This window comes from Sturnira hondurensis, unplaced genomic scaffold, assembly GCF_014824575.4.
Source record: "Sturnira hondurensis isolate 20B ecotype Veracruz unplaced genomic scaffold, ASM1482457v3 Scaffold0006413, whole genome shotgun sequence".
NCBI classification, from domain to species: Eukaryota; Metazoa; Chordata; class Mammalia; order Chiroptera; family Phyllostomidae; genus Sturnira; species Sturnira hondurensis.
Genome location: NW_028079044.1, coordinates 40,976,322 through 40,996,720, shown reverse-complemented (window position 1 = coordinate 40,996,720; position 20,399 = coordinate 40,976,322). Strand labels below are relative to the sequence as shown.

The window sequence follows — 20,399 nt, the reverse complement described above, 5'->3', positions numbered from 1 at the left end:
ACATGGTCACTTCTTTACTCTGCCGTGCCGCCCTTCTGTGCGCTTTTTTCTCATTCAACAATCTACTGAAAAGCAAGTCTACCTTTTTTTTTCTTTCCTCTTTTCTTGGTTTTTGTACTTGAATACTGTCTTTCTTGAGAGATTTTTAGAAAGGAGGCGAATTGAATACATATAGTCAATATGCAATTTTTACCAAACTTACATAAAACTGGCTCCAGTCTGACCCTTAACCCTGGAGATAATCTAAAACCGTCTATGTTTAAAAAAACTGTCATCTGAATGGCTGATCTGTCCAATGTCTTACAACTAGCTGATAATGGATTCAAAATTAGAAACTGGGTGTGCCCTGGCTGGTGTAGCTCAGTGAATTGAACGCAGGCCTGTGAACCAAAGAGTCACTGGTTCGTTTCCCACCAGGCAAGTGCCTGAGTTGCGGGCCAGGTCCCCAGCAGGGGGCACGTGAGAGGCAACCACACATCAGTGTTTGTCTACCTCTCTTTCTCTCTCCCTTTCCCTCTCTCTAAAATTGAATAAATAAAATCTTTACAAAACTGGGAGTTTTTGATGCTCAGTCCGGTAGCTTTTTCATCATATACTAAAATTACTAATTAAATACTGCTGAAGCTTATTACCAACTCCAGTCCGACACCTGTGAGGGTGAGACTGACGGCACCACTCAAATGCAGTTTTCTACACATGAGGGTTAAAATCAAATAAACCTAAATCCTTTAGCTCCGATTCTTCTATCTCAATTTTTACAAGAATCTGGCAACAAGTTATAACCAATCAGTATAAAAAATGCTCAGTAAACATTTTGATAGGAACACAAGAACATGACCCCGATGCCACCGTCAGCAGAGCAGACGCCGCACCTTCAGGTAGTACTTCGAGATCTCGAAGAGGCGCTTGCTGCAGGCGGTGAAACATTCGTGGGCCTCAGTAACTCCGTGCCTCTTCAGGGTTTTGGTAACCACTTCTTTCAGTATCTTGAATAGAACGTAAGATATGACTGACGTGTCTTGGAAAAGGTACAAATATCACTCCAGCTTTAGAGTTCAATTCTATAAATTACACAACCATGTAGTTATGTTAATGACAGAAGAGTTCATTAGGACAAAACAACGGAGGAGAAGAGAGACCTGGAATGTTTGCACGGTCCCGTGTGTCACAGCGTATTACCTGTGAGCAAGAGATGACTGAGTTTGCCCAGAGGACTCCAAATCGTGAGTTCTGAATTGAAATCTGAGTGTGAAGGTTATGCACAGCAGGGATGTATAGATAAATATTTATTTTCCATTACAGAAAATCTCACACATTGAAAAGTAGAGACAACATTTTATAACAAATCTCTATCTCAAATGTCTATGAACCACCATCAAGGATGATACATTGGTGGCTAATTTTGTTTCATTCACACACTGGCCACCCACAATCCCATCATCCTTCTTGTACTGGATCATTTTAGACTAAATTATAGATACCATTTCATTCATAACATTTTTAGACATACCTTTTAAATGAACCAAATAAAGGAATTTCTTGCTGCATAGAACTAAGAGAGGCAGGAAATAAACCTTTACCCGTGTATGTTTCTGTGACCTCGATTCCTTAATTTGCCTTGGTGTTTCAGATTCATGCACTTGTGCTGGGCCTGAACTGGCCTTTGCAGTGACCTTGGAAGTTTCACGACTGTGAACTGGAACGGAGGGACCAGTCAGAGATGATGCTCTCTCCCCTTGTGGCTTTTTGGACATCCCTGCACGGTGGTGATGGTCTGTATTGCCACTCGTCTGAGAAAGAAGAGAATCTGAACTTTCAGACTTCACGAGTCTATTGCGGGGAAAAATACCAAAACACAGATTAAGTAATTCAACACTGAAGTCCATTCACTGTCCTAAATGTTAAAATTATATCCAACGAAACATAAACATACCCAAGAAAAGCAAACGAAAGTTCTCGCTACTACTCCCTTAAAGAAGCAGTCAACACATTATACAGTTGCTCCCTTAGTTTTTCACACAAGTGACTAAGATGTAGAAGGCAATGAGTGACAAAGTAGCATTTCAGCTCCTGGGAAAAGCAATGAGCAATACCGCTGTTGCCCTCCCTACGCGGTCACAGTTTCTCACCCGCATCAGCTAGGGAAGGCCTGGCGGTTCACAGACAACACACGCGTCTGTTCTGCACACTCGGGTGCTTTATAGTGAGGTAATCTTGATGAAGAAACCATAACCTACACTTACGGGACCTATGCAACTCCCTGTGCAAAACAGACAAGGGCTAAACAAACACAAACAAAACTATGAAACTGACTCTTCCTTTAACTTTTCTAAGTGTTTCAATTTCCTCTGACAAGTCAGGGTCTCACTCCCTTCAGTTCTGCTAACCAGTGGGCCGAAGCACACTTTCCTCTCCGGAACACACACGTCAGAAAGAAGAAATACTGTCACAAAATACAGTGCCCTAAATGTTAATGGATTTGCTTTTCAGTTCTATTGGGTGTAAACAGGACCATGAATTTGTGAAGTCCTCATAAAAATAATTTAGTTATTCTGTAAAAGAGAAATAGTATTCTAATATTTTAATTATTAAAAAAAGATCTGAAAGTTTCACTTTAACATGTTGCATGCTTTCTGAAAGGTTTAAACACAAGAACAATTTAAGGTTTGCTTTAGATGCCAAAGACCTAAAGTTGACAAAGGGTCTCACGATATATAAATTCCCTAGAAATCAGAAGTTTATTGCATAAACTTTCAATTTCTGTTCAAGTATTTGGACACTTTATTTAGCTGGCAAAAACAAAGTATCCAGGAAAGTCTCATAAAGCGTTATCACAGACTGCAGGTTTTAGAGTTGTGTTTGTGTGGAACGAGCGCTGGGAAGACGGCACTCCCTGGAACCCTTCGCACAGCGCAGCACCCCGGGGGCGGGGGGCAGTGAGGGGGCAGCGAGGGGGAGACGAGAGCCCGAGGACGGCCGCCCCGAACAGCCTCCCAAAGCCGCTCCCCGGCCGCATCTGCAGGATGAGATCTGCAGCCTTCCATGGCCTAACAACTCTACAGTCCATCGTGTTAATGGACTGTGCATTAGCACATAATGCAAGAAACAGTGTTTTTTCCAAGTCGTTTCTTTTTATAACTTGTAAGCAAACTATCAATGGCTCACAATAAAAACAAAATTCCTGGTATGAAGGAATTAATCTAAAATCTGTGCAGAAAGCAACTTAAAAATATGAAAGACTACTATGGGGGAAAAATCACCCTAGGGACTAATATACTTTCTGTCAAGATACTAGTATTTGCATGTTCTTAATTGTTAACACCTTTTTGGGGGACAGAGGCAATTCAGATCTTTCGATCTCCGTTTCAGTCGGGATGCTTCGGTCAGACGTTCACTCTGCATGGCTTCTCCGTCGGGGACACTGCCAGGGTCCGACAAAACCGCAGGTGACGGGAGCGGGCTCAGCATAGCAGGTACTGGAAAACTCTCTCTGGTGCAGGTGGTTTGGGTTTCATAACGAATAAGACGGGACTGAAGTTCAGAAAATCCCCCATCTCTTTCTAAAGATTTTCGGTCATCCAAGCAGTATCTAAAGGAGAGAAAGAAAATTTAAAATCAAGGTCCTGACTACAGCCCATTTACCCTGCCAATTAAAACACAACGAAACATTTACTTAAAAGGTTCTTATTTCACTTCCTAATAATTGTTGGAAGGTTGAGCGAATAGCCAGCTTCCCTCCCAAGTTTTTTCTCGCCTGCTAGATGGCAAAGCAAAAGATTACAAATGTGCAGTACAGGCTGATTCCTCTTAGACTGTTCCTGGGCAATAGGTCAGGTTAATCCTCCAGCTTATTTTCAAAATAATACAGTTGCTGTTTTAATACCTTTTAAGTCCCTACCAACCTCTGATTTCTCAGCACGGCTGGGATGTAGCAACGTGAAATGATGACTTCAGTGAGAAAGGGCAAGTTTATTTCCAACACAAAGATTAAAAGCGCATCAAGGCATTCTAAACTGGCTCACCAAACACAACTCAGAATATTTTAAATTTTTCCTTTCAAACTCACTTCCCATCTCATTGACTGATTGACAGATTTTCCTTCAAATATTGCGGCTGCCTCTGTGCATGAGGCTTCTTGCTCAGTCTGACTCAAGGGAGCAGTGAGATTTCAGCTCCATGAATTTGCCTGGACTTGAAGAAGTTCCGGTTGTTATGTATAGCAAATAAGCACATGAGGAAAAGCACCACCGAGATGTGTGACCTTGGAAAGCCCTTCACTGCCCTCCTGCTACAGCTGCGGCAAGGAAACACAGATCACTTCACATACTGATAGAGGGGACTATAAAAATAAAGCACTGCTTTGTTCTGTCCACCTGTAAAATCCCAAGATGTTCCCTAAAACCAGATTTTGTGTCCATAAGCTCTTAGTTCAACCCCCAGTGTGTTGTTACCTTACCATCTGATGGGGCTTTAAGGACTTCCTCTCTCCCTTGTGACATTTGCACAGTTGATTTCTGAGAGCAAAACTAGGAAGCCAGACTCACTGGATGAAATCAGGCTCCATCACAGACGAGCTGTGTGAATCTGATTTAACTTTATCTAGGCTCCTTGTTGCCTTGTCTGCAAAATGAGATTTATAGCAATCATCTCAAAGAGCTACCTGAGCTTGAATGGGTAGAAGTAAGCATTTTGAATCAGTGCCTGGACCATGCCAGCAACGCAGTCGATAAATGTAAGCTGCTGCTGTCTTTATTATTCTAGCACTGTCGTCACTGGGTTTACTTTCCACCACAGCAGATCTTACAGAATGCTGATAATACACAGAACGCCCAGGACTGGAACGCAGGCCAATGACTTCAGAGCCTGACTCTAACTACGGGAGCGGAACACAGAGCCTCTTGTGTGAAGTGTGAGAAGCATCTTCCTCAGAGGTCAAACCTTGCCTTGAACAGCAGAATCTTCTGAAGATGTTTGAGAAATACCGACACCCCATCTACATGCAGAGTTTCTGATTTAATTGGTCTGGTGTGGGACCCAATGATGGACATTTTTTTAAAAGGTGTCTAGGTGATTCTGAAGTGTAGCTCGGACTGAAAAATCTCTGATCTAATGGTTCATGTTAACAGAGAGAAAACGGAGCTCCTAGGTCGGGATATTAACTGGTGGTGGAATAGCGACTAGAACCTAGGTCTCTCAACCCCCTAATATTCTTTCTCCAGTGTGCTGTTTAGTGAAACATATTTTATTAAAAGTCAGCAGCAGCAACCCTAAGCATTACTGATAAGCCCGACTTCAATAATGGACAACTGACATAATCCAGAGTAAAATTAAGAGTCATAAATGTTAAAAAGGTTCTGGGCAAGAGGCAATGTAACACCTGATTAGCCTATGGAAGACTTGTAAGACACATATTTTGACTCTAAATAAATATTTTTTACTCCAAGATTTTGATACTAAGATAAAGAATTTTTCTTTTTATCCTCAGCTAAGGACATGCTTATTGATTTTTTTAAACAGGGGGAAAGGAAGGAGGGAGAGTGGCAGGGTAAGAGAGGGAGGAAGGAAGAGAAAAAAAGGAAGGAAGAGAGAAAGACTTCATTGTGAGAGAGAAACATCGAGGCTGCCTCTCACAGGCACCCCAGCGGGGACGCGCCCACAGCCCGGGCATGCGCCCTGACTGGGAGCTGAGCCGTGAAGACCTTTCGGTTCACAGGAGACTACTCCAATCGACTGAGCCACACCGGCCAGGGCCACACGGAACTTCTTCCTTAGTTTTAACGTCTCTTGGTCACAGCCGTTCAGGTTAGCCCTTCAACTGAATTACGTGCACTGTGCACGTTGACTTTAATTGCCATTTAACATGTGTTCAAAATGATTAATTAGGATGCCGCTGAAACAAGTTACTGTACTCAGCAAATAATAAAGGAGCAGAAACAGAGCAGCAGACTGTATATCTGACATTAGTGAAGTAAAATATACAAGACTGGAAGAATAGCCACTGCTCCGTATTTTCTGGTGAAACAGTAACTAAATGCTTTATGTATCCAAAGAAAAAATACATATAAAATAAAGCTACGTTTTTCTTGTAACCACACATCAGGCAAGATGCAGGCTACCACACTAAGCAACGCCAAAGAGAGCGTGAGAAACGGCCAGATCTCTTAGAACGTGAAAGAACATTCAAAGCAGCAGGAGGCTGGTGTGATCAGATGTCAGTTTGACAGCAGAGTTTAATTTGTTGTTAAAGAAAACAGTGCCTCCCACAACCGCTGGAATCTTACACCCCAAGACAGGCTAGATAAGAGAAAAAGCAAACAAGCTGCCCGTGGACAGACTTCACCCCGACTTAGGAAACACGGATTTGCAGTTGGCGGTTTATGTATTTTTTCACTAGTTCGTATGTCGGAAGAGAGGAAGAGCTCGGGGTTCTAAAGGCTCACGGCAACGCAGGAAGGGGACACTTCCTTCGAAGTTTCTTCAGTTTCCTTCAAATTTCACTTGAATTTTGTTGCTACTGCACAACCTATTTAACATAAGCAGGCCCCACACAATACACCCAAATCTTCTTGAATAAAAGCACATTTCTGGATTCACGGTGCTCATCTCCTCCGCTTTCTTAGGTCAATCTCAAGGTGCCAGGTTTAACGAGCATAAATTTATAACGAAAACTTGAGTCACAGCTAGGTGTCTTTAGCTTATGGGGGTAGTCACCTAGCAGGCAAGAGGAAAATTATTCTTCTATGGTGGATGAGAACCTCGTAACATTATATGTGTATAAATTACTAAGGCTCTGTATCCATTTAGGCCAATCAGGAAATAGTGGTCAAATAACTCTTAATATTTTGATATATAATCATGACAAATATATCCAAATACTATAAATGTACATGCACCAGTAAATTTTTTCCAGAGTACAGTTAAAAACAGAGAAGAAAGCAGACCAATTCTAACTACAGCATTTGGGGAAAAATACTAAAAAATACAGTTGGGTGATAGATACTTCAGTCATCAGTTAAACTGGAATCATTATTGCTTATTCCATCCAAATCAGTGCTTTAGTGAGTTTGTAGGGCTGAAGAGGAGAAAAACACATGCTTCATGGGGCCCATATTTTCACACATAGCAAATATAGCAACAATACTAGTACATTTCTCAAGTAGAATTGATCATTATTGTAGCACTGTGTATGTTTCAACTTTCAGACTCAAAATATCTCAAATGCTTATTAGGTTCCACTGAAAGATTCTTATGAAACAAAATAGGAAGGACACTGCTTTATAGCTGATGAAATAAGAAACAGAAGATTAGATATATTACTTTAAAATGTAAAAATAAAGAGCAGAAAACTCAAATTGAGAAGGGAAACCAAGTCATCTTATTTCATCGGAGAGAGTCAATAATATTTTATATGAAGATATTCATGAATACTGACAGGATGGCCACTAGAATAAAAGAGCCAACCACCAAAACAACTAACGTCAAACAAACAAGACACTTATTTCTGAACATGGAGACTGGAGGCAAAAAGTGATAAAGTAAGGAATCGCTAGTTTTTATTATGAACTTTTCTGTGATGCTTAATTCCTAGGTCTTCAATAAAATCAAAAAGAAGGGAGAAAACAAAAATAAATCCCACGTATCCAATTTTTAGATTTTAGACAAAAGCAGCTCCCACTTAAATCTGATGAAGCTAAATTTAATACAAATAAAATGTTCAATCTGTAATCACTGCACAAAAGGCTCTCCCATTAAAAACATGAATAATTTAAATATTAGGGTTAGCCAAATTCAAGTTTATTTGGGAAACATACCTACCTTTTTGTGGTGAGAGGGAACACTATAATCTTCTCAAGGAAGAAGTTCCTTCCTCAAATATCAGAACTGAAAAGCTTGAACAACCGGCACTTCTTACCTTTCTGTGGCTCAGGAGTTATCTTTGCCTGTTGTTAACAATTTAAAATTCTGAACCACTCAGGTTTCCACTAGCATTTCACATGGGAGTTCTTTCAGAAATGATTCACTATTGGATGCTGTAGTTCCTATCGCTCATTTTAAAGTCCTCAAATCCCACCATCTTTTCTACACTCAAACAGAGGGAAGTTTAATGTCTTAGTTTAATGTTGCATGTTCAATTATGTTGTTCCCTGTTACTGCTGCATAGTATGGCCTTGATGACATATTCCATCTTATTAATGTCTTCTATTGTACACCCAGGCAGTTTCCAGATGGGGTTATTATGAATAACACTGCTCTGTATGTTCTTGTACAAGTCTTTTTGCAAAGTTATGCTTTCATTTCTCTTAGGCAAACACCTAGGAATGGGATTTCTGAGACACGGGGTCTGAGAATGCTTAGCTTTACAAGAGCCTGCCAGATCCTCTTCTGAAGTGGAAGGATCACATCATACTCCCACCAACAGTGTATGAGAATTCTGACTGTGCCAATATTTACCAGTCTTCTCAATTTCAGCCGTTCTTGTGGCAACACAGAATTTAATTTTATGGATATTCTACATTTACTTAACCAATCCCTGAAGTTAGACATTATTTCTATTATTTAGTATTTTAAGTAATGCTGTGAATAATACCTTGCATAAAAACTCTCAGTATAGACCACTAATATTTTCATTAAGCTAAATTAATCAATCAGATGTTATTCACATTTGCAAATTTTTCTATTCTTCATTTCTTGCTAAGAGCACTTCTGATATTTATGCTTGACTTGCTATTTTTAAGGGATTCTTTTTCATTGTGTGTAAAATTGGAAATAGTTGCTTAGAGAAAAACTATGCTTTTTATATGCTTTGGAAATTTCCCCACTACTTAAAATACTCTTTCAGGTCTCTTCTCTACAAAACAAAATGCAAACAAACAAAACTTTTGGTCTCCATTTCAATACATGTAACTCTTCTAAACTCTTTAATTTTCCTTATTTTAATTTACATGTTAGCACAAGCAGAACAATGACTTTTTTAAAGGTGATGATCACAGGTATCTTTAATTACACCTGATTTTACAGGGATTTTCATTTTGATGCTTGAAAAATAAAGTAACTGAGGATTTTGCCTCCAATGTGAAACATAAATATTCCTTAAGTAAAATAAATCTTATTTAAACACAGTAAGGAACCTAAATATTCCTGGAATGACCTGGTGGGTGGTATCATCTATAAATTCTCAGATTGCACTACTATCCAATGTGCTTAAGCTGGAATAGAAACATTAAAGAAATTTCCACCTTCTTCTTTCTCATCCCCAAAGTCTAACTGGTTACTCAAGTTCTTACTATAGCTCTTAATTTTCCTTCCTGTTTTCCCTGCGTTGGTAGTATTTTAGTCTTTCATCATCTCTTGCTTAAAATACGTCAGTTTATCAAAGGACAATGAGATTCCTTTCACTGTAACAACCCCAAACATCTCATTTCATGCTTTAAAATAAAGGTTTTTCACTGCCTCGAACGTAAACATCACTCCCTCTGCCATGTCAACACCGATCTTCACGACTTCATGATGCAGTCTCATTATAGTGCAGGCCGCTCCCCACTTTACTAAAGAATGAAAACGCTGTTTCCTCTTCCTAGAACCTGCACCTCACTGACCCCTCAAATACTCCCTTTGTGCCAGGGAAACGCCGAATCGTTCTTTCAAACTTGGTCCAGACATCTTCTTTGGAAGTGTCTGACACTGTTCCTGACATGCAGTTGTTCCATCCCCTGGGTAGTCACACGGCTGTATTTTAACAGTATACTAAAAACACGTGCTTCCAGTTTACAAGCCAATCAAAAAGAATGTTTTCATTGCTCAGTGGTACACTTAAAAGTTGCTTCTTACAGACTAAGGTAAAATCAAGTCTTTTTCTATTTTAACTTATGAAAAATCCACATAAAATAATGTCTTGCTTTAAGAATGTGAAATATTTTACAAAATGAATCACTAAAGTCTTGAAATTTTATCATAAAATATATTATCACCATCTTTATGAAAATGGTACATGTGCTTTCAGAAACTGCTCACACCTTCAAGAGAATCCTTTGAAATTTTACTCAAACTGATCACTTAAAATTGTAAAAACTTCTGAACAATTTTAGAATTTTAATTGAACATAATGAACACGTTAGATATGGGAACACATTTCATCTACATGTTGGAGCAATTACTGTAATCAGTGACCAGGAAGTATTGACCTGATCAATAGTGTAAATACATTTATAACACAGGAACCAAAATAATTTTGATTAAAATATCCATAACTAATAGTAGGATGTTTAAATGCTATAAAACTGATTAATCATCAAATAACTTTTTAATAATAGAGGACAAACTATTCGTGTATGTACCACTTTGTTTTGTGACAAACTCTCTGTGTGGCGCTCTATCTCAGTCGACACCATTTGGTTACACTCCCTAGACCTCATGTAAGATGAGCTACAACCACCACAGGAGGAGGAGTAAAGGGGGAATAAAAAACTTACTCAATTCCATGATAATGACACACTGAGGCTTTTTCAAAAGGTAAAACTCGAAGTTTCCGAGGACTAAGTTCTGGGGTCAGGACAAAAGTCTTTTCCCTGAAACACAAAAGTTTTTCATTTGCATTTAAAGTTTATTTAGTGAGAGAAAAAAAATCCAGAAAGTGTCTCAATAAAAAAAAATCTGTTCTTTCTGCACAACTGAATCTTCCTGGGATAAACAGGAAGTTAACAGCAGGAAGGGCAATAAGAAAAGAAAGCAGGGATAGGCCTGGATTTTGTCTCTTATGTTTCCGGTGCCTCAAGTTTCTTAAATTGTAAGTTACATATTTCACAAAACCATTCTGAAACATGAGTAAGTCAAGAATGATAAATGATTTGTAGTGGAAATTCAAGAAGCATTATTCTAGAGGATTTTTTTCCTGATGTAGTGAACCAATGTTTATGCATTTAGTTAAGTTCTGTTTTTTGGAGGAATACTTAAAGTCAAGGTGACTCTCTGGTCATAAAGGAGGTACTCACTCCCTCCTGCTAACAGCCATGTGGAGGACCCAGCTCTCTCTTTACCTGGGAATGGGGTCATCTTCACACCTACTCTGGGAGTCAGCAACCTTTAAAATATCAGAGAGCATTAGAGACTAAATGCTGCCTTCGGTTCTTCTGTGACAGGCTTTTCCGGTCAGCGGGTATGTTAAACTCATCACATGGTGATCTTACATAAAATGTTCATGCTCAACCCCTGCCGTGCCTGGACCCTCAAGGGTGTATCAAAATCTCAGGGAGAAAGTCACTGCAATTAAGGTGACGCTCTCCTGGCTACTCTAACAGGTGGCTTTCTCCCCGGCCTGAGCTGGCAGGCACGGTTCTAATGTCCTGGCTCGTATTCCTGAAGCTCAGACAGGCTGGATGGGAATGGGAGAGTTTTGCATCAGTGGTCTTTACATAGAGATAAGAAAGCAATAGCAGGGTTTGAAGTCATAAGGTTTGGAACTGGTATAGTGAAAGGTAAGCAGATAGTAAAATATGAAGAATTTTCTTTCACATTCCCCCTGTGGCATGAGTAATGAAACTGCTCATTTGCCACTGAAAATCATCTAGGGTACTATAACAGGCATCTGAAATGATTACGTTCATGACACACACACACACACATATATATATATATATATATATATATATATATATATATATATTCATTAATAAATTCTAAAAACCCGAGTTTATATGCTAACACATGCATTTAAAGTGTTCCGCAAAAACTAACACCACTAAATTGCAACGACCCTGGTCTTCTGACCACTGACTAGAAGTGAATGCCTCTGTAAGACAGGACTCTTAGGTACCTGTCATTTCACTCCCTTTCCCATGCTGCATGTCACATCGGATTTCAACTCTTCTCAGCAACTTTATTTTTGTTTAGTTTTACTCACACCTTGTTCTTTCTAAAAGAAACATTTTAATAAACACATTTTGCCAATATTATGCCTGAACTTTAATTTAATATAGCATTTATAACGGCTCTTTGAATAGTTAGACATTTAATAGGAGTCCAAAGGTTCTCGATTCAGTGACATGAAAGCTCACCCCTCAGCCTTAATCTTGATAGAAAATATATTTGATAATGATGCAGTGCTTCACTAACATCAAGGAACTGTATCAAACTTCCCTCCATAAATCACCTGTAAACTACAGAAAGAATTAAATCTGTCTCCCCTACAACACTGCATGCAGAAAGACATCCAACCACAAGAGGGTCGCCCTACACATTTCGGTTGAGAAGGGTTCATTTGACCTGGCCAGTTCGTGCTTAACAGTTTAAAGGATAATAATCCGAAACTAACTAGATGGAAATGTGTACATTTTGCTATATATAATGTGCCCCCACGTGTAATGCACACCCATGTTTTCAGCCCAAACTTTCAGGAAAGAATCTTTTGTTTTAATTTTTAAATTCTATTATTTGTTTATTTGTTTCAATACTTGTTTTTGTATTATAAAGGAATTTGAGCATTTATTTTTGAACATGTGGTACAAGAAAACAATTTTTATTTATTTATTTTTTTAGAAAGGGGAAGGAAGGGAGAGAAAGAAGGAGAGAAACATTAGTGTGTTGTTGCCTCCCATGGACCTGGCGAGCAACCCAGGCATGTGCCCTAGACTGGGAATCGAACCCTTGACCCTTTGATTTGCAGGCCGGCACTCAACCACCAAGCCACACCAGCCAGGGCATGGTACAAGAAATTTTATGTAACAAATAATTACAAAACACAAGAACAGATACAAGGTATAAGAAATCCTATGTACTGGTAACAAATCAGCACTACTCATGTATAACACACATCCTTATTTTTCCCTAAAACATCTGGGCAAAAAAGTGCACATTATACACAGCATAATGTGGAATCTATTTCTTCACTTTCTCAATTCCCACAAAAAAGGGTATCAATCTCTCGAAGCTTGGAGAAAAAAAAATTACTCTAAAATTACCTAGTTTTTAGGTCATTGCAATCATTAAGTCATTGAGACACAGAGTCCAAATCCTCCTGTTTTCAAATTGTCTGTCCGTCTGCCTGTCTGCCTGACTTGCTCTCTGGAACACGCACGTGAAGGCAATAAGCTCTATTACTACTTTTGATACATAAATACCATCAAATAGATCCTTTCCAAAACTTAGTTTTAAAATCAGTCTTTGCCAAAACAAGCCTTTGCAAAAGTGATCAAAATGATCTATAATTTTGAAGATTCGTAGGAAGGGTTTTCAAAATAATGGATTAGTGATTTAAAAGAAAATAGCATTGTGAATAAATTATTCAGTTCTTTCAAGTACTTTTGTTTTTACCTGTTTTTTAAGTCAGCTATAACATCCAGTTTTTAATAACTAGTAACTTAGTAAAAATTGTCTGGGAAGTTGAATTAGTTATAAATTATTCATGTAGATACTGAATTCTTACTTGATAATGTTACAGTTTCAAAGAAAAAATGTATTACATTTCTCATTTCTCCAGCTGAAGGACTGCTTTTTGCTGCCATTCGGCATGACTGACAATGTCATGACAAGTACACAGCAGTAAAATCGAAACAGGAGAGGAAGTCAAATTAGAATTTTTTTCAAGAAGTACCATCCTTTGTGTACAAAGCAGAGGCTGCTGGCTTTCATCAGGAACATGCTGAGATGCTCAAATCATGTGTGTGTCCCGCACAGCCAACACCACACCAGGGCATCTGGCTGCGGCGAAACGTGAGGAATTAAGGCCAACGGCTAAACACTGGGATCAACGTGCGAATTTTGCCTACATGGCACAGGGCATCAGGGAACTGGGCAAATGCGATGCATGTGTTTTTTTAATTTTTTAAAATTAACTGGAAATTACAACTGTATTACTTACCCCTTTTGAACCTGTAAAGGTTGAAGGTCTCCAACTGGCAACCCATCTGAGGTGAAGAACTTCAGCAATTCTTTGGCATCCAATAATGTGATCGAGTCCCGCGCACCCTCTTTGTGGCCTAGCAACTGTTCAGATGAGCGAGGTAACGAGCCAGCTCTGGAAAAATAATGTTACGTAGGTTTATTAAAAGTTGACTAGAATTCGCCATGGTCAGGAAAAGATGACATGAGCAGAAACCATAAAAATGCACAAAGAAAACTGAAGAATTACACATTTAGGAAGAAAATAAGATCTTTGCAAATAATTTACTATCAAAATATAGTTTTAAAAAAACCTATAGATCACAGTAAAATCTGCAGTTACTACATCAGCAATGCTTCTACTTAACTAAAATAATTACATTCTTTATAAATGATGGCGTGACCAATCATTTAGTAGTGTGAAGTTATCAAATCTGTACAAGTTAAATCAAAACTTGTGTGCTCTGAAACCTCACAATATTGCACATTTTATGGGTAGAGACTGAATGTTCCAATTTTCTATGGACTTGAAAGATTACCTGGAGCACAACCATGAAATGAGAGAGTAATCAGAAACCTCTCTGAGGCCTCACGTAGCCTCGATCACGACACCAAGCAAGCAGTGAACTGTCACTGCACCTGAAACAGCACGCAGGGCTGTGTGCTTCTGCGACTATTTCACATACAACATATTCTTAATCCTCACACATTTCCTCAAAAAAGACAGATTAGGTCTTACTTCAAGATGAAGGTAACACCTGAAAATATGTACTCTTTGCAGTGAAAACCAGCATACCACGCCTAAAAAACCAACCGGTATTTCCACTTTTCGGAGAGCACAACAGTCTGCACTGTAGACCCGAGCGACAGAGCTACCAGGACTGATGGAAGGACACAACTGACTCCCAATTAAGTGCTATTTCTACCCTCTCACTCTATTCATAGGCCCCAAAAGCTCTCAGGATGTTTCAAAAACCTGAAAAAGAAAAACACTCAGTTTCAGAGAATTGTAAAGGTTTTGTCAAGTCCTGGGTCACAGATCACGCTGTGGTTCTGTCACTGAAGCATAAACAAAATCTTTCAGTAACGGCACAGGAAAGTTAGTTTCCTGACTTCCTATCAATCTAACTATGTCCTGATTATTTTACTACTCAAATCAAGCATTTTTACTGGTAATTACATGATTAAAATGTCGGCGTTATGGGTTAGAACTTACACTTCTATACTTTAAAGATCAATAATGTTCTGATGGTGTCCCCTTCCCATTCCTTTTCTTTTTAAACTGAAAATATAAATCTAATAAAAACAGACAAGAAAATACTCAAAGATGTTCCATGAACTTTCTATTCCAGGAAGGCAAGAACTGTATTGTGAGTTGAATTTAATTTCTATACAGCTATTCTCTAGTAGTAACTCACAAAGGTTTCTTAATGAAAATTACTCTCAATCATTTTCCAGGCTGGATGTAATAGGGAAATGTATAATTTGCATTTATATAGAATCCTGGACACAAGGATATCTGAGCAATTTAAAAGCCTGTTTGTGATAAATTATACTACCAAACATGTTTGGGGTTAAAAACAAAGAAACAAACCCAAAACACTGACAATGCTTTATTTTGCTTGGTGTTTTCAGGCTTACGAAGTATTTTTTCTTTAATGAGATACACTATCTCATTAAATTTTCACAACTTTGAAGTAGAACTGGTATTGTCGTCCCCATCTTAAAGATGGAGGCCACAAGGTCACAGGAAGGTGACTGTTTGTCTAAACCCAAATTCTAACGACTTCTAAATTTGACCATGTGTTGCTCCTCAATACTCCAGTCAAACCCATTTTAACACAAAATAAATAGTTAAAACACGCAACATAACTTTTGTCCAAAACTAAGAATTTAATGGTATCTCCCATATTTTCAAGTGTACACAAATATATACTGAGCATTTACTTTGTAAATCTCGTTTTAAGAGTTCAATTTCCTAACAAGAGTTCACTGGTGATAATTTATAGATTTATAATCACTGCTCATGATTTAATGCATAGATTGACTTTGAAGTAGGAGAAAGGAGGTGACTAGAGTGCAAGAGATAAACGTACCAATGTAGAATGAGTAGAGAAGGTGTAATAAAAGAAGTTTTATGAAAGAATAACACAGTCCCTGGATGCTTAAAGAAGGAAGATAGCAAAGAGTTGCAGCATTTAAAAAGGCTTACAAGAAAGCTGATATTTGGCCTAGACTTTGAATGACAAATAAGCTTCCAGTTCAAGAGAGTGGATTAAATACACACATTAATCTCAACAAACTGAAATCACAATGTAGAAGTACCAGACACTAAGTAGAGCAAAGAGTTCAGTGAATTCCAAAAATTTATAAACTAAAGCAAAGAGCCTCGAGGAGAGCTGGAGATAAACCTACAAAACAGGTAGAATCTGTCTTCTCCGTCCCCTCCCATGGAGCCACAGTGCCCCTAACCTTGGGTTCATAGGTGACTATGGGCAGAAATCAGATGTCATGTTTTAAGAACACTACGAGAGCAGCTGTTCAGGTAGCACCCCCTGCCACCATACTTTGCCCTGTGCGCTTCCCTTCAAACTACAGAGAAACTGCTCTGGGAAGATCCAGAACCAGGTCTCGGCCTCAGTGTCTGTACGATGTGCCCAGAACCAATCCCCCTAAGTGCTGGGTGGGGACCAAGGTGGCCCGCCCCAGGTGGCCTACAGGAAAGCTTGTCAGGCATGCTGTCCTCTCCCCCAATATTAAATCAGGCTACACTAGGCCAGGAACGGGCCTACACAAACATGGGGACAGTACAGGCCAACTACCCATGTAGAGCAGCCTAGTACTAAATTCTTAGCTGCGAACAAACATAAACCACTAGACACTAGAGAAAAACTACACAGAAGTTCATCAAAGGAACCGAAAAAAAAAAAATCAGATCCAAAGAATGATGAGATCATTCAACAAAAATATAAAGCAAATTAAAAGACTCTAATATTCTTATAGCATTTTTCTCAGTTCTCATTATGAATTTAAAAAATAGATTACTAAGAAAAAAACATGGCAGGGAACAAATGAGAATTACTAGAAATTTAAAATAGGACTACAAAATATTTAACAGAAAAATGAAACCAAAGGTCAAGGAAATATCCTAGAACATAGGGTAGAAAAAAGATGAAGATATAGATTACTGAGAGAAAATCAAATTAGAATTTTAAAAAAATCAATCCAGGAAGTCTAATGTTAGTTAAAACAGGTATTTCAAAGGTAAGAAAGAAAAAAACAAAATGAAAGGGAGGATATTCTCCAAGAAATAGCAAACTAGCCCTGGCTGGTGTGGCTCAGTGAGCCGTGCATCATCTTGCCCACTGAAAGGTCGCCAGTTTGATTCCAGGGCACGCGCCCAGGGTGTGGGCCAGGCCTCCAAGGGGGACTTGCAAGAGGCAACCCAATTGATGTTTCTCTCCCACATCAATGTTTCTCTCCCCCTCTTTCTCCCTCCCTTTCATTCTCTCTAAAACTAAATAAATAAAATCTGTAATAATAATAGTAAAAAAATAACAAAAGAATATTTTCCAGAGCTAGAAAAAAAATGTCGTAAGACTAAAACATCTCACACCATGATGGCCTCATGTAATTTGAGAACATTAAGCAGAATAAACCATTCTAAATGTCCCGGAGACAGAAAGAAAACCTACCTATTACAGAACAAAACGACAACTGGCATCAGACTTCTCATTAAGTTACGAGAGCCAAGCAAACAGAGGCTTAACCCAGAAACGTGATCAAAAGAAGTGCCAGGGTGACAGCTGCGCAGGCAGAAAGGGTGAGTCCCAGTTAGAGCAGGGGAGAGAGAAGGATCTCGCGAAGAGAAACAATTGTCTACTGCAAATATCAGAAGGTCGAGAAGACGGATTCAGGGGAAGAGACATAGGGGCGTAAACCTCCTCATCTTTCACAATGGGAAGTTCAAGGACACCATCTAAAATTAATCAACAAGAAACTGAAGTTCTTTTGTGAGTAACCTGCTCTTCTGTCCTTTTTGCAATCTTCTTCCTAGATTGAACTCTCCCTCCTGATCAATAAACATGAGAAATCCTCACGGTATAATCTCAAGTCTTCTTTTATTCTCTCTACAAGGTTTCACAAAGTGATCTCATCCACTAGTGTGTATTTAAAAACCCCTTTTGATATACCAATTGACTTCCAGATCTCTCCTCCAGTCCACTTGTTAGGTACACATGAGCAATCCACGAGCAGTGATCTTTAACTGGTGAGCTACAAGAATTTCTAAAACATGCAATGCCTGACTATTTAGTCAGGGGCACTGACCTCCTTTCCCTTAGATTGTCAAATAAAAAATGACACAGCCAACACAACAATAGCCATCCCGTGTGAATGCCCTGTCTTGAAGTGTAAATACACAGGTCATACAATAGAGTTGCATCGTATCAGTCACATTTATGGTAAAGTTGCATCTGATTAGTTAATTCCTGGTTCCAGAGATTCTTATATACAAGTAGAGGCCTGATTTATTTCAAAAGTCACTCTGGAGCAAAAAGGGAAAGTAGTTACTATTTTCATTTTTTTGTATCAATCAAAATTCTACCTTTTTTAGTCAGATCGGCAAAAAATATATTTTTGCTGAACTGCTGAATTTTAGTAATTAGTTTATGTGTGCCATGAGATGAAAAGGGTTGAAGACGGCTACCACGGAGCAAACTCAGCATCCCAAAGGCAGAATTCTCTGCATTTCCACCCAAAGCTGTCCGTACCCCAACTTCCTATCGATCTTCCCCATCGCATACGAGAAAATACCACTCACTCTGTGGTTCGAGCCAGAAATATAAATTATCTCAGATGCCTCTCTTTCCCTCTCCCCCACATCCAATCTATCACCGAAAGTTTCATTCCAGCTTACCACCGAAATATATCCAAATTTGTTCTCCACTGCTACTATAGCAAGAAATCCAAGTTCTCCCTCACTGACTACAGAAATGCCATCCAACTGATCTCTCTATTCCTAATACTTCATCCTGCAATGTATTTGCCACAAAACAGCAAAAGCAATTGTGCAAAATCAGGTTGCACCAGGCGTTGGTATACAAAAGCTTACCCATGCACTCACAATAAAATCCCAGATCTACGGGATCTATAATGCACTTCACTCACTTGTCCATTAGGTCCCAGCTCAAAAGTATCTTCCTTGAAGAACGGTCCCTGACCATCCAACGTCATCTACATTTCCACCACTTCCCTTCCCTCAACAAACCAAATAATTCTACCCTAGTCCCTTTGTTTCCTCTATTCACTGTGCATAATTAGGTGGCACTCAATACATATCTGTTGATATGAATGAACAAAGTGTTATAGCCAGCCATAAATGTTACCAACACAATGCTACATGTAGAATGTGACTTGCAGTACTTTGGAAGAAGGCAGTGGAAGACAGTCTGAAAGCCATTCAGGAAAACGCTTGTTGTAATTATGTAGACCCAGAAACCACAAGGAGAAGGCAAGGGAAGAATATTTTCTTGATGTACTACTCTGTAATTCTACCTATCTGTCTGTCTATCTGTCTATCTATCTATCTATCTATCTAAAGCATATAATTCTTTTATAACAAAATTATAAAAAAAACTAATATCGCAAAAACACAAAGTAATGAGTAAAAAAAGTTCACTTAAAAATACTGAGCTGTTTAAATATTACCTTATTTTTTGTTTAGCTTTCTCAAATGTTTCCAAATTTTGAAGAGCATGCCTTTCTGGCCATTCCAGAGGATTGGTTTCCATTAGACGTGAAGAACTAGGTTCCACGGGACCGGTGTCTAAAGAGACAGAATTACACATAAGCACTGAAAAGCACCAACGTACTGAACTCTGCTATATAAAAATGTGTACATGGAGATACATGCATACATCCTTGTGGTGTGGGGGGAGGGAGCGTCTGTATGAATGTGTACAAACAGGCAACCTCGGCATTAGGAAGGCTATCTCTGATGGCCTGAACTGTGCAAAATGCCAGAACAAAGGTTTTTTGAAATTAAAAAAAATCACTATTAAGCTTCATTTTCTTACTATCTCCTCATAATAAGAGCACATTACCCAAGACATAGATCAAGCCCCTCAATTCCTAACAAACAGTTCTGTAACTATTCTATCCTGGTTAGATTATTCTCTTCCAAATTCTATTTATCTACTTAACCAACAAATACAGACCATTTACTCCATACAAGGCAACTTCCTAAGCAATTTATTAATAATCCATTTAATCCTCATAACAACCTACATCATCCCCAACTGAAAGCTAAAAATACTGAGGCTCACAGTGGTTAGAAAACTTGCCCAAGGTCACATAGCAAGCAAGCTGCAGAGCCGGGATTCAAACTTGTTACTTTTGCACCAGATCCCAGGCTGTAACCAAGAAGCTGTGCCCTCACTTACTGGACGTATCCGTCAGTTATACATGTAACGATCCACTGCCTCTAACACCTTTCCAATTACTCCAAACAACTACTTAACTCTGGT

At 38.9% G+C, this 20,399-nt stretch overlaps 1 protein-coding gene across 3 annotated transcripts in view; it reads right to left on the bottom strand.

Moving 5' to 3' along the window:
• MTBP (MDM2 binding protein) overlaps positions 1-20,399 on the bottom strand; it is a 54,608-nt gene that overhangs the window by 1,332 nt on the left and 32,877 nt on the right. For 2 of the 3 annotated variants that reach the window (XM_037048458.1, XM_037048459.1), the window contains exons 15-20: positions 19,582-19,699; positions 13,853-14,008; positions 10,470-10,565; positions 3,323-3,589; positions 1,581-1,830; positions 873-986 (exon numbers count right to left, since the gene is read on the bottom strand). In XM_037048458.1, coding sequence (XP_036904353.1) covers positions 873-986; positions 1,581-1,830; positions 3,323-3,589; positions 10,470-10,565; positions 13,853-14,008; positions 19,582-19,699 — 1,001 coding nt within the window. The remainder of the gene's footprint in view (positions 1-872; positions 987-1,580; positions 1,831-3,322; positions 3,590-10,469; positions 10,566-13,852; positions 14,009-19,581; positions 19,700-20,399) is intronic. The other variant, XM_037048460.1, reaches the window with a different exon arrangement.